Below are 14153 nucleotides of genomic sequence, written 5' to 3' on the forward strand. Positions count from 1 at the left end.
AACTTTTTGTATTATTTTAATCTTAAGTGTTGGTTTTTCAGGGGTGAAAAACACAGACTTTTCCCTAAGTAGCAGTATTAAGACAAATATGTTGTCAAGCAGCATCTGGACATCTCAACAGTGATGAGATTTCTCCTTTTCTCTCTGATTTGAGATTATAATGTTTAACCTAATATTTAAGCATTTTATTCCGAGGTCCCAACCCAATTTACAGATCTGAAGCAGAGAATTGAATGCGTGGAAATGTGGGAGTATTTTATGCTTCTCTGTTAGCTCTTCAGCAAGATTGAAAACTACACTCGTCAATTTTTAAAACTGATTTCCTTCAGATCAGCGCGAAGTTTGGGACATTTTATAGATCTTTTCAGGTTGGAAAGGAAAAACAAACAGTACAAAGTAAAATGACACTGTTTTAAGTATTAATATCATGCATCTATATATGCAAAAGAGGCTTCCCAGTCGGCTTAGTTCAGTTCATTCGCTCAGTCGTGTCTCTTTGAGACCCCGGTGGCTCAGCGGTAAAGAATCCGTCTGCAATGCAGGAGACCCTAGTTCGATCTCTGGGTGGGGGAAGATCCCCTGGGAAAGGAAATGGCAACTCACTCCAGTATTCTTGCCTGGAAAATCCCATGGACAGAGGAGCCTGGAGGGCCACAGTCCAGGGGTTCCCAAAAGAGTGGCACACGACTTAGCAACTAAACAACATACTGGAGGAAAGAGTTCAAGGAAATATATACGCGTGTCCATCATACTGCAAAATTAACCCCTACTGACCTCATTTTGAACGGGCAAATGCAACTCCTTAATATAAGGTAGGAAAACAAAAACACCTCCTGGACTGAATTGCGCGACCTAAGTCGGCTTTGAACCCACAGACTACAGCTCCCGGCATGCCCCCGTTAGCCTCAGGTGATTAGGAGCACCTAGAACTCCATCTCCCGGCGTGCCTTGGTCTCACGCGTGATTTGCTACGGAGAGAACTACATTTCCCGGCATGTCGTGGGGGATGGAATTTGGGAGGACTGCCGGGCCTCAGTCTCCCTGACTTCTAGTCGGTCTTGTCCCATCCTGAAGAGGATGGAGGTGGCCAGCGGCCCTGCAGCTCCGGAACCCGGTGAGATCCGGGCTCTAAAGCAGTGTTTGCTGCGCCGCAACAAAAGCCGGGAGCAGCACGGCGTGGCGGCCTCTTGCCTCAAGGAGCTGAGGAACAAGGGTAGGCACGGGACCGGGGCGAGGGCTTGGGGAGCTGGAGCCCGGGCTGAAGGGAGCCAAGGGCAGGGTGAGGATGTCTGGCGGGGCTAACCAAGATCAAGAAAGGCGACTTGGGGCTTCTTGTAACTGAAGTGGAGGACCCTTGGGACAGATATGACTCACGTGGGTATAGCGACTTATCAGTTTCACCGCGTTTGTGCCAAGCGTTTTAACTTAATTTACTTTATGTGAGATTCATATGTGGAAAGGCAGACGGGAAGCAATATGCAAATGAATTAAAACAGACTCTACTTCGGTGTCTTGCCTCCGGTGACTCAGATTGTGGATCGAACCCAGCCTGGTGTAGTCCTGCCACTCGGGCTCCTTAAGGTGGTACTGGGGCCCCCAGGTGAGCCTACGGCGACTTGGGGACGGGTTTCCACCGTCAGCTCTAGCAGGTACCTGTGCGGTAAAGAGGGAGCCGCTACTCACCCTCCCAGAGGTCCAGACAGGGAACAGCTGCTGTGAGTGACCTAGCTTTCAAAAGTTCTGAGCCTGGTACTGTTGTTACTAGTTGCCTGACCTTGCAGCTAACCATCTGTTGATCCCCAATTTTCTCATCGGCAAAGTGGCTATATTTCCAGCTCTGCTTCACTGAATTGTTGGGACTCTCCAAGGAGACGATATATTCAAATGACTTACAAGTTATTAGCTTGTAGCAATAAACTGTTTACTGAAAGAAGTTCTTTAAGTTAAACGTGTGAGTCATCCCTAGGCAGGTAGTGAAGGTGTATGTCTGCCTGTTCAGAGCTTCCTCCCAGAGTCACTCAGCCCAGCTGGTATCTGATAGAAGTCTTTCAGAGACACAGAAACAGCCAAAGCACTCTAAATGCTTCAGTGACATGGCTTTTGCCATATAAGTGTTTACATAATTTTTCTTGGCGTGAGGGTTCTTAAGTTTTAGTGCCCCTTTAGTGCAGTGGCTGGATGCACTTGGCACAGAGGCCCATGTAAGTGCTTGTGTTTCTGGAGCTTGGCCTATGCAGGGTTTGGAGCTCGGCCTATTCAGGGTTTGCTGGGTGCAAGATGATATTGCCCGATGACATTTGTAGTCTCTCGGCTACTTTTCTGCGTGCTCTAGTCCCATTAGCATTTTAGGCATTGCCATCATTAGGCAAGTACAGACCTGCCCTGGACAAAACCTCTTGCCCATTGATCACACAGATGAGAAGTTCCTGTTACAATCTTCTGTCTTCTGCTTCCTTTATATTTTCCTATAGGTTAGTAAGACTGTGAAGATACTGCAAGAACATAAAGTATTTTTTTCTTTCTTTTTTAAAATTTTCTTTTTCTCTGGACACATAGGAGAATTTGAGTCATTTAGACCACTGAGAAAATGAACGAAAGACGTTTATTCTCAAAGAATCAAATCAGACTTTTGTTGGTTGTTCATCCAAGGAAAGAGTTGAGTTCCTCCTAATGAGGGTATTGAGTAGCTGGAGAAAAAATGTTTTCAAGAGCCAGGCTGTGTGGGTTTAAATGCCAGTTACTTACTGTGTGACCTTGAGCAAGTTACTTAACCTCTCTAAGCATTGGGTTTGACATCTGTAAAAATGGGAGTAACAATAGTATCTACCACAGGATTGTTATGAGATTAAGTAGTGTATATGAAAAGCACTTAGTATAGTACCAGGCACATGGTAAATGTTAGATTATTATTAGTGGTCATCATTATAGTTATTATTAGCTACCAGAGATTTTTCTAGGCTCTGGGGGCATACATAATGAGTACAAAGACAGATATAGTTTCCCTATGGATATTTGTCAATTGCCAAATATTTTATTCCTCTCAGCTTGTGACATTCTGGCCATTGATAAGTCCCTGGCACCAATAACCCTGGTCCTGGCAGAGGATGGTACCATAGTGGATGATGATGATTACTTCCTGTGTCTTCCTGCCAATACTAAGTTTGTGGTATTGGCTGGGAATGAGAAGTGGACACACAATTCAGGTAAGAAATGCCGGGCGTATATATAGTATACCCTCCATCGTGATTTACTTTACTACACGTGGCACCTGGTTGCTGTTTGGCTGGCTGTTTCAGCATATATGCAGCAAGCATTACTGAGCGCCTTCTGTATGCCAGATTGACGCTGAGTCGGGGGATGAAGATGAATGAGATGGGGTCAGGTCTGAAGTGACTCATGGACCCACAGCAACTAAAACACAGCAGGGCAGAGAGATCTGGGCCACAGGTAGGGTCAGACTACCTGGTCCGAATCCCAGCTCTGCCATTTACTACTCATGTGACCCTGAGCAAATTATCTAACTTCTCTGTCCCTTATTGAGATAGTAGTTATCGTACCTGTCTCCTTGGGTTGTAAGGATGTGAGAACATAGTACGTATCAAGCCAGGGCTTCTCAACAATGCTGGTGACATGTTGGGCCAGGAAATTCTTTGTTGGGAGGTTGCTGTCCTGTGCATTGTAGGATACTTAGCAGCATTGCTGGCCTTTACCCACTAGGTACCAGTAGCATCTCCTCACCTTAACTGTGACAACCCAAAATGCCTCTAGATATTGTCACGTGTCTACAGGTGTGTGGTGAGCAGAATCACTCCCAGGAAAGAGCCACTGATAGAAAGCATTTAGATCTTATCTGGCATACAGTCAGATAAATCAATACTCCCTGTCACTATCATTACCATCATCCTCACCGGCCATACAGAGGGAACTAATGTTGATGAGCAAGGATCAAAGAGCTAAAGAAGTGTTTTGAGGAGAGTCCCCAGGCCACCAAAGTATGGAAATCATCCTTCAGCATGACTTTCCCAACCACCTTTTTACTCGGTCCCTAAGCTAAGCTAAGCTAAGCTAAGCCACTTCAGTCGTGTCCGACTCTGTGCGACCCCATAGATGGCAGCCCACCAGGCTCCCCCGTCCCTGGGATTCTCCAAGCAAAAACACCAGAGTGGCTTGCCATTTCCCTCTCCAATGCATGGAAGTGAAAAGTGAAAGTGAAGTCACTCAGTCGTGTCCGACCCTCAGTGACGCCATGGACTGCAGCCCACCAGGCTCCTCCGTCCATGGGATTTTCCAGGCAAGAGTACTGGAGTGGGGTGCTATTGCCTTCTCTGACTCAGGCCCTAGGGACAGCAAATAGTGGCTGCAGCTCCTCGAGTCAAGAATGAGACCTGAACTTTCCTGGTGATCCAGTGACTAAGACTCCAAGCTTCTAATGCAGGGGGCCTGGGTTAGATCCCTGGTCAGAAAACTAGATCCCCAATGCTGCAACTAAAACCCTGTGCAGCCAAATAATTTAATTAAAAAAAAAAAAAAGAATGAGACTCATCCCGACAGTTAGGGAGTTTGGGATGGACATGTCCACACTGCTGTGTTTAAAATGGATAGCCAACAAGGACCTACTGTACAGCACAGGGAACTCTGCTCAGTGTTATGTGGCGGCCTGGATCGGGAGCTGGGGGAGGACAAATACATGTACGGCTGAGTCCTTTTGCTGTCCACCTGAAACTATCACAACATTGTTAATCGGCTATACTCCAATACAAAATAAAAAGTTTAAAAAGAGAGAGAGAGACCCATCCCCAAGCACAGAGATATGCTGATGAGGAGGAATGTTTTTGGATACAGAAACAGACAAAAAAACTAACCTAAAGGGAAGCATGGTGGCACCCTGGGTGTGCATGACCGTGCACTGGATTTAAGTGGCTTTCCATAAAAGAATACAGAGCAGTCTCACACAGAAATAAATGGAAGATAGAATAAGTGGGAAAGTTAAGGCCCTAGATGGGGATTGGTTTTCCCATGAATCCCTGAGAAAAGGTGCTTCCTTCAGCATCGAAATTATTCTAAATGGTCGGTTGGAAGGACGTGCTAACATCCCGGAGGTCTGAGCTGGGGGAGGAAGTGAAAAGAGCACTGCAGGTTAATCTGACTCTTAACTGGCATTTTCTCCCTGTATCAGATGGAGGTACCGCTTGGATTACCCAAGAGTCCTTCGACAGAGATGAAACAGACAGCGGGGCAGGGTTGAAGTGGAAAAACGTGGCCAGGCAGCTGAAGGAAGACCTATCCAGCATCATCCTGCTGTCCGAGGAGGAGCTCCAGGTGAGCCTCCTCCGCAGCCACACTCACCTGGCCTCTGCTGCCCTCCGTGTCCTAGTTTCCATGCATCTTGCCACCATAATTTCATTATTCCTTCATTTTTAAGTAGTTCTCAGATGACAGCCAAGGTTCTTCATTTTTCTAATTCTCTTACTTGGAGTAGAAATTTCTTCTCCTCACTCTGCATCAGAGTGGAGCTGTTTTAAAAAATACAGATGCCACAGCCCCACATAGACTATTTAGGCCCAAGGGGTGGGACAAGGAGGTACTGCTAAAGAATGTGAGTTAAATCTCAGCTCCATCACAAAGACTGTAGCCAGTCACTTACCCTCTCTGCTTATGGTTCCTCTCCAGTAAAATTGGGGTAAAAATAGTGTGTGATAGTTCAGAAAAATATTTATTGAGCCCCTTCCCTGTGTGTGGCATAGTTCTTTGCACAGGGTTACAGGGCTTCCCAGGTGGTGGCAGTGGAAAAGAACCCGCCTACCAATGCAGGAGACCTGGATTCAATCCCTGGGTTGAGAAGACCCCCTGGAAGAGGGCATGGCAAGCCACTCCAGTATTCTTGCCTAGAGAATCCACATGGACAGGGGAGCATGGTGGGCTACAGTCCATGGAATCTCAAAGAGTCAGACACGACTGAAGCGACTAACCGCCCACAGTGGTGAACAAGGCAGACACAGTCCCTGCTCTGATGAAACTCAAATTCTGGTGGAAGGAGGCGGACAAATCCAGCAGTGTGCCCAGATGGTGGGGGCTAGTCTAGATTGGGAGATCAAGGAAGTCTCCTTGAAGGAGGTGACATTTTGGTTATTTTTTAATCTCGTATATTTATTTTGAATAAATAACACTAATACATTTGCATGGTTCAAAATCCAAGAGACATAGCCAAAAATTAAAACAATCCAAATGTCCATCAGCTGATGAATAAATAAAATGTTGTCTATCCAAATAATGAAATATTTTATTCAGCCATAGGAAGGAATGAAGTATTAATACATTAGGCTTCCCTGGTGCCTCAGACAGTAAAGAATCTGCCTGCAGTGCAGGAGACTCATATTTGATCCCTGGGTCAAGAAGATCCCCTGGAGGAGGGAATGGCAACCCACTCCAGTATTCTTACCTGGAGAATCCCATGGACAGAGGAGCCTGGCGAGCTACCGTCCATGGGGTTGCAAAGAGTTGGACAGGACTTAGTGCCTAACAATGACAACAACGTGGAGAAACTTTGAAAATACTGGGCTAAATGAAAGAAGCCAGCCATGAAAGGCCACAGATTTCATGATAGCATTTTTATGAAATGGCCAAACTATGCAAGTCTGTAGAGAGACGGTAGATGAGTGGTTGCTTGGGGGTTGGGTTTCTGGCGACTGTGAGTAGGAATGGAGAGTAACTGCTGATGGGTACAGTTTTTTCTGGGCTGGTGACTGTGTTCTAAGACTGTGGTTGTGACTGCACAATCACAGAAAAGCCCACTCATTTTACTAAACTCCTCTTATTTATATGCTTCAATCAGTGAATTGTGTGGTGTGTGAACTATATCTCAATAAAGCTGTTTGGAAAAAACAGATATACAGAAAAAGTCTGACTTCTGTCCCCAGCCACCCAGCTTTCCTTCCTGGAGACAACCGGCCTGTCAGTTTCCCATTCCAGAGATAGTTTATATATGCTGTCGCTCAGTCGTGACCAACTCTTTGCAACCCCAGGCTCCTCCGTCCGTGGAATTTATCAGGCAAGAATACTAGAGTGGGTTGCCATTTCCTACCCCAGGGGATCTTCCCAACCCAGAGACTGAACCCAAGTTTCCTACATTGGCAGGTGGATTCTTTACCACTGAGCCACCTGGGAAGCCCATTTTATATACAATTACATGTACATGTCCTCCTCTTCCACTTTCATCACACTTTCCACTTTCTGTTTCAAAGAAAATTTTGGAAAGTTTTCCAGATCACTTTACAAAAGATATCATGGTGTTTTTTTTTTCATCGCTGCATAGTATTCTATTTCATGCCTATATTTTTCTGTTTATTTATTTTGCTTTGCCAGGTCTTAGTTGTGTCATGCAGGATCTTTAGTCGAGGCATGTGAACTCTTGGTTACAACATTTGGGACCTAGTTCCCTGACCAGGGATTGAACCCAAGCCCCCTGCGTTGGGAAAGCAGACTCTTAGCCACTGGACCATCTGGGAAGTCCCACCATAACTTATTTAATGAGCCTCCCCCAGTGGGGGACATGCAGGTTGTTATCAGTCTCGCTATTCAGTCTGTGCTGCAAAAAAACTTAGACCAGTGTCATTTTGCACACATGCTTGTCCATAGAATAAATTCATAGAAGTTTAGTTGAGAAACATTGGCAGGTCCCAAGAGGGGACACAGAAAGAAACAGAAGGATAAGAGGTACCTGCCATAGAAAGGTTTAGGCCAGGCAAAGGAAAGGCAGGAGTTTTTTTATTCTTTGGTTTTTTTCTTCTTTAAGAAACAGAAAGGGGTCATGAGATCCCTTCCCATCCCAAAAGACTAGCAAATTATGATACCCTTAGGATAAAAGGCATAACAGTCCTCACCAGAACAGGGATGCTGGAATACAAGTGAACCCAGCCCTGACAGCTAGACTCTGCACAGGGAAGCTTAGGACAGGAGCTTGCAGAGGCTGGCCACATGGCGGGTAGGAGGAAAATGGCAGGTAAAGGAACCACGGGGAGTGAGAATGGAAGGGAGAGAAGGGAAGAGCACAGGATCCTAAGGATTAGCTCTGACACTGATCCTTGCAAAGTTGTTAACTGCTCTTGCCTCATTTTCCTCATCTGTGAAATGGTGGTAATACTAGTTCTTCCCTCATAAAGTTTGTGCCTCTTGAATGTTGGACCTTATGAATGTGTATTAATATTACTTGTTCACAAATGGATGTAATATCAAAGTTACGGGTAACGTATAAAGTGGCTCCTCAAAGAAGCCTTTCACAAACTCCAGCAGACCTCCTTTTCACTTTCTGTCCTAAGCATCTTACGTCTGTTTTCTTGTGGTGCATAGTGAGTGCAGCAGGTGGGATCTTAGTGCCCCAACCAGGGATCGAATCCGAGCCTCCTGTAGCAGGAGTGCAGAGTTTTAACCTCTAGACCACCAGGGACATCCTGTTTTGTTTTTAATAAGGTACTAAAGGCAACATTTTCTTAATTCTTTCACCAGAGGGAAACTGAAAAAGTTGCATGCCCCTCTCCTGACTCTCGGGCTTCCCGAGGTGGCACTAGTAGCCTGCCAGTGCAGGAGACTTAAGAGGCGCAGTTCAGTCCCTCAGCCAGGAGGACCCCTTGCAAGAGGATTCTTACCTGGAGAGTCCCATGGACAGAGGAGCCTGGCGGACTACAGTCCATGAGGCCGCAAAGAGCCCAACACAACTGAAGAGACTTAGCGCAATACAACACATCACTCCTGACTCTCAGGCAGCCATACTGCACAACTCTGGGAACCAGATGAGATGAGTCTTTGAAATTGATGCGTTTGAGAGACATAACATCATGTTCAGAATGTACTTTCAGATGTCTTAAAGCCAATATTTGTTTGTCAGATGCTCATTGATGTCCCGTGTTCGGAGCTGGCTGAGGAACTCGGCCAAAGTCATGTGGCAGTCCAGGGGCTCCAAAACACCCTCCAGCAGGTGCTTGACCAGAGAGAGGAAGCCCGTCAGTCCAGGCAGCTCCTGGAACTTTACCTTCGGGCTTTGGAGAAGGAAGGTGGCATCTTGTCAAAGCAGCAAGGTAGGCATTGTGCTGAGATCTTGCTTGATGGGAGCCTTTCCTTGAGAGACAGCCGGATGCTTCTCGTATGCTCAAGAAGAGTGATGCCACAGCTGTGGGTATTCTAAGATGGCAGGCTGCTGTCTGCCCGCCTGATTGCTCTGGCTGGTTGTTGGGGTGACTGTGTGTGCGCATGGCATGCTGATGTGTTCTCTGTCTCACATCTGCTTTGCAGAGTCCAGAGCTGACCTTGGGGATGAGAGGGATGCTGTTGACACAGGCATTAGAGAGAGCTCCTCCGAAGTTACGCCTGCGAGCCAGATCCTCTTGGCGCTGAAGGAGAAACCTGCCCCAGAGCTGAGTTTGTCTAGTCAGGATCTGGAGGTGGGCAAGCACCAGGGACCCTGACCTTTGCAGGGAGACACTTGTATCAGGGTTTTTTCACCTCTGCAGACCCTGAATCATAGCTGCCAATTTGCCTACTATTACATGCAAAGCTTCCCTTGTAGCTCAGTTGGTAAAGAATCTGCCTACAATGCAGGAGACTCGGGTTTGATTCCTGGGTTGGGAAGAAGGAATGGCAACCCACTCCAGTATTCTTGCCTGGAGAACCACATGGACTGTAGCCTGTCAGGCTTCCCTGTCCATGGGGTCCCAAGAGTTGGACACGACTTAGCAACTAAACCACCACATGCAAAGCGTTTGCAAACGTCTCACATAATCTAAATCTTAAACAAAATAGGTGCACTCTCTCAGATCATCCAGTCTTGTTCTCTGGTCCGGAGTAGGTAATGAAATGTCTGAGTCCGACAGGGAGGAGTTACAGGACTCAGGCTCCTGAGATGCATCTGCCAGTGGTTGAAAAAGATCCACAGGCCCAGAGGTACATGAAATATTCCTGGGAAGGACCTGTGCAACAGGGTCGTCTTGTTCTGACTCTCAGACCAGGGAACTAGAAGGGAACCCATGAGTGGGTGCTCCTCCTTGTCCCTGTCCCCAGCACTACCTCAGTGTAGCTAGAAGGGAAAGAGGCTGTATTGAATTGAACTTGGCTAAATTTCCTGTGAGCGGAGGACTTTATGCTTCAAGTAAACGACTCTCTAGAGGTCCTTTCCTGTTGTACGGTGAGCAGAGGCCTGTGACAGCTTCATAGGAAGGAAACCTGGCATCTCAGCATAAAGCTAGAGACTGATACTGCCAATTCTCACCTCCCCTAAAGGAAATCGCAAGAGCAGCAGAGGGGCTGGTTCTCAATGGTTCTTCTTCTCACCGCAGTTGGTTGCCAAGGAGGACCCTAAAGCACTGGCTGTTGCTTTGAACTGGGACATAAAGAAGACGGAAGCCGTTCAACAGGCCTGTAATCAGGAACTTAGCCTACGCCTCCAGCAGGTGCAGAGCTTGCGTTCTCTGAGGAGCATTTCAGCAAGGATGAGTTCACTGCCTGGAGACGTGGAGAACCCCAAACGAACCAGACGAGACCCCATGTAGCTGGTGGCCAGCAACATGCCAAAGAAAACCTTGGGTTTCGTGTCAGTGTCAGTAAATACCTTTAGCCTAATCCTTATAGCTACTTACATACTCCTCCACCCCCTGCCTTTCAGAATGTTCTCCTGGAACAGACTGGAAGACAGGCTTCGGGTCTTCTTCAGAAAAGCCATTCCAGCTTTCTTTACATATTGAACCATAAGGCTGCACCAGCTCCTCTAATTGCAAGTTCGTATGTTCTCTGTGTAATAGTAGTTGTGAAGGGCATGGAAAAGAAGCTGTCATGTGTCAGACCAACTATTCTTTTTTTTTTCTTTTCTTTCTACATCAGACAAATGGTATATCTCTTTCATGATATAATCTATGCAACCATCATAGCAATGGACCTACTATTCTTTTCCTTTTTTTTTTTTTGATGTGGACCATTTTGAAAGTCTTTATTGAATTTGTTCCAACACTGCCTGTGTTTTATGTTTTGGTGTTTTGGCCCCAAAGCATGTTGGATCTTAGCTCCCTGACCAGTGATCAAACCTGAACCCCTGGCATTGGAAGGCAGATTCTTAATCACTAGACCATCACGGAAGCCCAGATGCACAATTCTCATTCTAAAGATGGAACTGCAGCATTTTAAACACAAGTAATGGTAGAGAAGGTGGCGCATCAGTGTTGATTATGGCCACAAACTTGTTTCTCAAGTTAATGATTTTTGTTTGTTTGTTTAAAGGCACATATTAAATTTGTAGACCATAGGGACATACAGAGAGTCTAATTCACCATTTCTAATATCTAATTCAGTATTGTGGAATTATATCCATTACCACTGTGAAACTTTTCAGTTTTCTAATATGTTTTATCAGCAGGGGGTATAAAAAGGTCATTAAATCGATCTCTGTGAGATACGACTCCAGGTCTCTCTGGGTGCAGAACAGAGACTTCTGGTTTATATTCCTCTTGTTTCTGTACTAACTTGTTTTTTGAGGTTTGTAATCTACAATGCAATTTCTCTTGCGGGGAAAAAAGATAATTAGTTATTGACTTATTTGACTTACTTTTTAAGCATACTTAGAGGAAAATGGAATGGTATTAAGAATACATTGGCTAATTATTAAATAAAGAAATGTAACAATAAGTCCTAAGGTGAGGCAGAGATGCAAAAAACAAACAGAACAAAAAGAGCTATTTGCTTCTCCTATGACCTTCCTCAAGGACGGCTCAGGTCTACTCAGCATACTCCTACTAATGCCTTATGCCATTGGTTCTCACTTGCCCCAATCTTTTCTTTTTTAATAGCATATTTTATAATGCCTTCTTAATTATCCTTAAATAAAAGCCAGAGCCGATAACCTACCTACATGTATACCTTCATCAACACAATACCCCCAAATGGAAACAAAGAAAAATAATTTTCAATAAGATGGTCTGTATCCATCTCAGTATGCCCTTTTTTGTAGATGACCATCAAAAGGCAAAGGAAGCTCTCAGGTGCGTATCCTTATAATTGAATTACCTTGAGTTTGTTAGAAGCAGCCACGCATGGTACATAGTGATTAGTGACTCAAATTCCACAAGCAGCATCGCCCTTCATAATGGGAGTTCCCAGAACAGTGACATTCTGGGCAGTATAACACATCTGTCTTTGATTTACAAGGTGGCTGCATTCTTGACAAAGCCAGGGAATGTTAAAACTGGAAAAAATACTTTGTATATAAAACAGAATTAGGTTTGGGGCTGATTTGGAATGGGTTTTCATTCCTGTGAACCGCCAGCATGACATAAAAGTCATGTGGTGGGGGTGGGAGGGAAGACCCGTGGGATGTGGGATGATAATTCACTATGTTGAACTGTCCTGTGCTTTGCAGGAAGACTAGCAGCCTACCTCCCACCCCACCCATTCAGTGTCAGTAGCAGCCTCCAGGTACTGAGACAGTTGAAAAGAGCCCCCAAGTTCTCAAAATGCCCCTGGAGGGGCAGTAATGTCAGTTGAGGATTTTTATGACAGTTTGCAGTCAGCTCTGTGCCAGCACCTACTACACTGGAGCCTCAAAACTGAGTGAGCTAAAGAGGGTGTGGTGTGCCAACTCTCATTTTGTACATGAGCAAAGTCATGCTCAAGAAGGATCAGTGACTTGCCTCATGTCACAAGGCTAATTGGAGGGCCAGGGTTCAAAGGCAGGTCTTTTGGCTTTATTTTGGTTTGGGGTTTTATTTTTTTTTGACCATACCACCCAGCTTGTGGTATCTTAGTTTCCCAGCCAGGGATTGAACCTGGGCCCTTGGCAGTGAAAGCACAGAGTCCTAACTACTGAACCACCAGGAATTCCTAGGTCTTCTGGTTGCAATCCTGGTGTTCTTTCCACTTACTTGTATTTTCTCTTAAGTCTACATACTCTTCTACTCTACATCCAGATCACTGGTTTTGTTAATTTGTAGTTCAGTCACTCAGTCGTGTCTGACTCTTTGTGACTCCATGGACTGCAACACACCAGGCTTCCCTGTCTTTCCCTATTATTTGGTTTTGTTAATACCAAAATAATAAGTTGAATTCAGCTCCAAATGAAAAAGACCTAATATGTTTGCAACATGATTGCTAAAAGATTTCTAAATGTAGTCCTCGAGTTGGTAGTGTAAAAGAAATAAATTAGCCTTGTGAACACTATAGTTAGCACAGTAGCAAAGGAAGCCTGGGTTCCAGAAATAATAGAACAGCGTCTCTATTAACTATTGTATCAGCAGTTATCTCTATTCACCAATTATATCAGCATCTCCATCTCTGCCCTACTGAATGAAAAATGTTTTCTTCAATTATTTTCACCAAATACACAGTAGAGCTTTAGTTGATGGGCGGGATGTTGGTTTTGGTCTTCTGTATTAGAAACAAACCTACTGAGCATCTCAGCTGCATAGAATAGAAAAAGTACTTTGGCCTTTGGAACGAGACAAACCCATATGGAGTCTAACCTTATGGGACAGTAGTTTCCAAAAATGAAAGGTTAGCCTAAGGCCCCAAGGTGGAAGGGGTTAAATTAAATGAAGGAAGTTGGAGGATATCACCGACTCAATGGACATGAGTTTGACCAAGCCCTGGGAGATGGTGAAGGACAGGGAAGCCTGGCGTGCTGCAGTCCATGGGGTCGCAAGGAGTCAGACAAGACAGCTACTGAACAAGTATGAGGAAGAGCACAGTACCAGCACAGCGATATAGAGGGAATGGTTCCTTTCATCTCCCCAGGGCCAGAGAGAGGTGGGTGGGAACAGAGACCTTGGCAAACCCTAGACCAGATGTAGAGTCAAAAGTTATTTTGCCCCAAGTACTGCTTACCTCCCCTACACCACTGTGCTTCCAGGCCTTCTAGAATAGAACGTAGCAGCAGAGCAAAAGTCTAAAAATAGGAGAGAGAGAGGGAGCAGGGCACAGCCGATGTTAGGAGGAAAGACTGTCAAAGAAAGCAGCTGGGACTAATGAACTCTACATTAGCCATATTCCATTCTTTCGACTCAAGTCAAATGTCGGTCCCCATTAGGCAATTGGCTTTGACAGGAGCTGTGCTAATTACCACTTACCAACCTTTAATTTCTGGGTAAAAGCAAAAGGAAAAAAACTAATGGATTTTTCATTTT

The 14153-nt window shown here is 45.3% G+C and overlaps 1 protein-coding gene and 1 non-coding gene across 3 annotated transcripts; one reads left to right on the forward strand and one right to left on the reverse strand.

Moving 5' to 3' along the window:
- The first annotated feature begins 1023 nt into the window (after positions 1–1023).
- DFFA (DNA fragmentation factor subunit alpha) lies at positions 1024–11858 on the forward strand. 2 transcript variants are annotated; one of them, XM_068986135.1, is made up of 6 exons: positions 1024–1213; positions 3045–3203; positions 5177–5319; positions 8882–9071; positions 9286–9434; positions 10326–11858. In XM_068986135.1, the coding sequence occupies exons 1-6, from the start codon at positions 1078–1080 to the stop codon at positions 10536–10538; spliced, it is 990 nt and encodes a 329-aa protein (XP_068842236.1). In that variant the 5' UTR covers positions 1024–1077; the 3' UTR covers positions 10539–11858. The 2 variants fall into 2 exon arrangements, with proteins under 2 accessions (XP_068842236.1, XP_068842238.1); XM_068986137.1 differs by lacking the exon at positions 10326–11858 and having other exon boundaries at positions 9286–9575.
- Positions 10856–10916, reverse strand: LOC138090911 (small nucleolar RNA SNORD77). Its single transcript, XR_011145885.1, has one exon. It is a non-coding gene; the product is annotated as a small nucleolar RNA SNORD77 (small nucleolar RNA).
- Positions 11859–14153: the final 2295 nt, after the last annotated feature.

Source organism: Capricornis sumatraensis, chromosome 14, assembly GCF_032405125.1.
Source record: "Capricornis sumatraensis isolate serow.1 chromosome 14, serow.2, whole genome shotgun sequence".
Classification (NCBI taxonomy): Eukaryota; Metazoa; Chordata; class Mammalia; order Artiodactyla; family Bovidae; genus Capricornis; species Capricornis sumatraensis.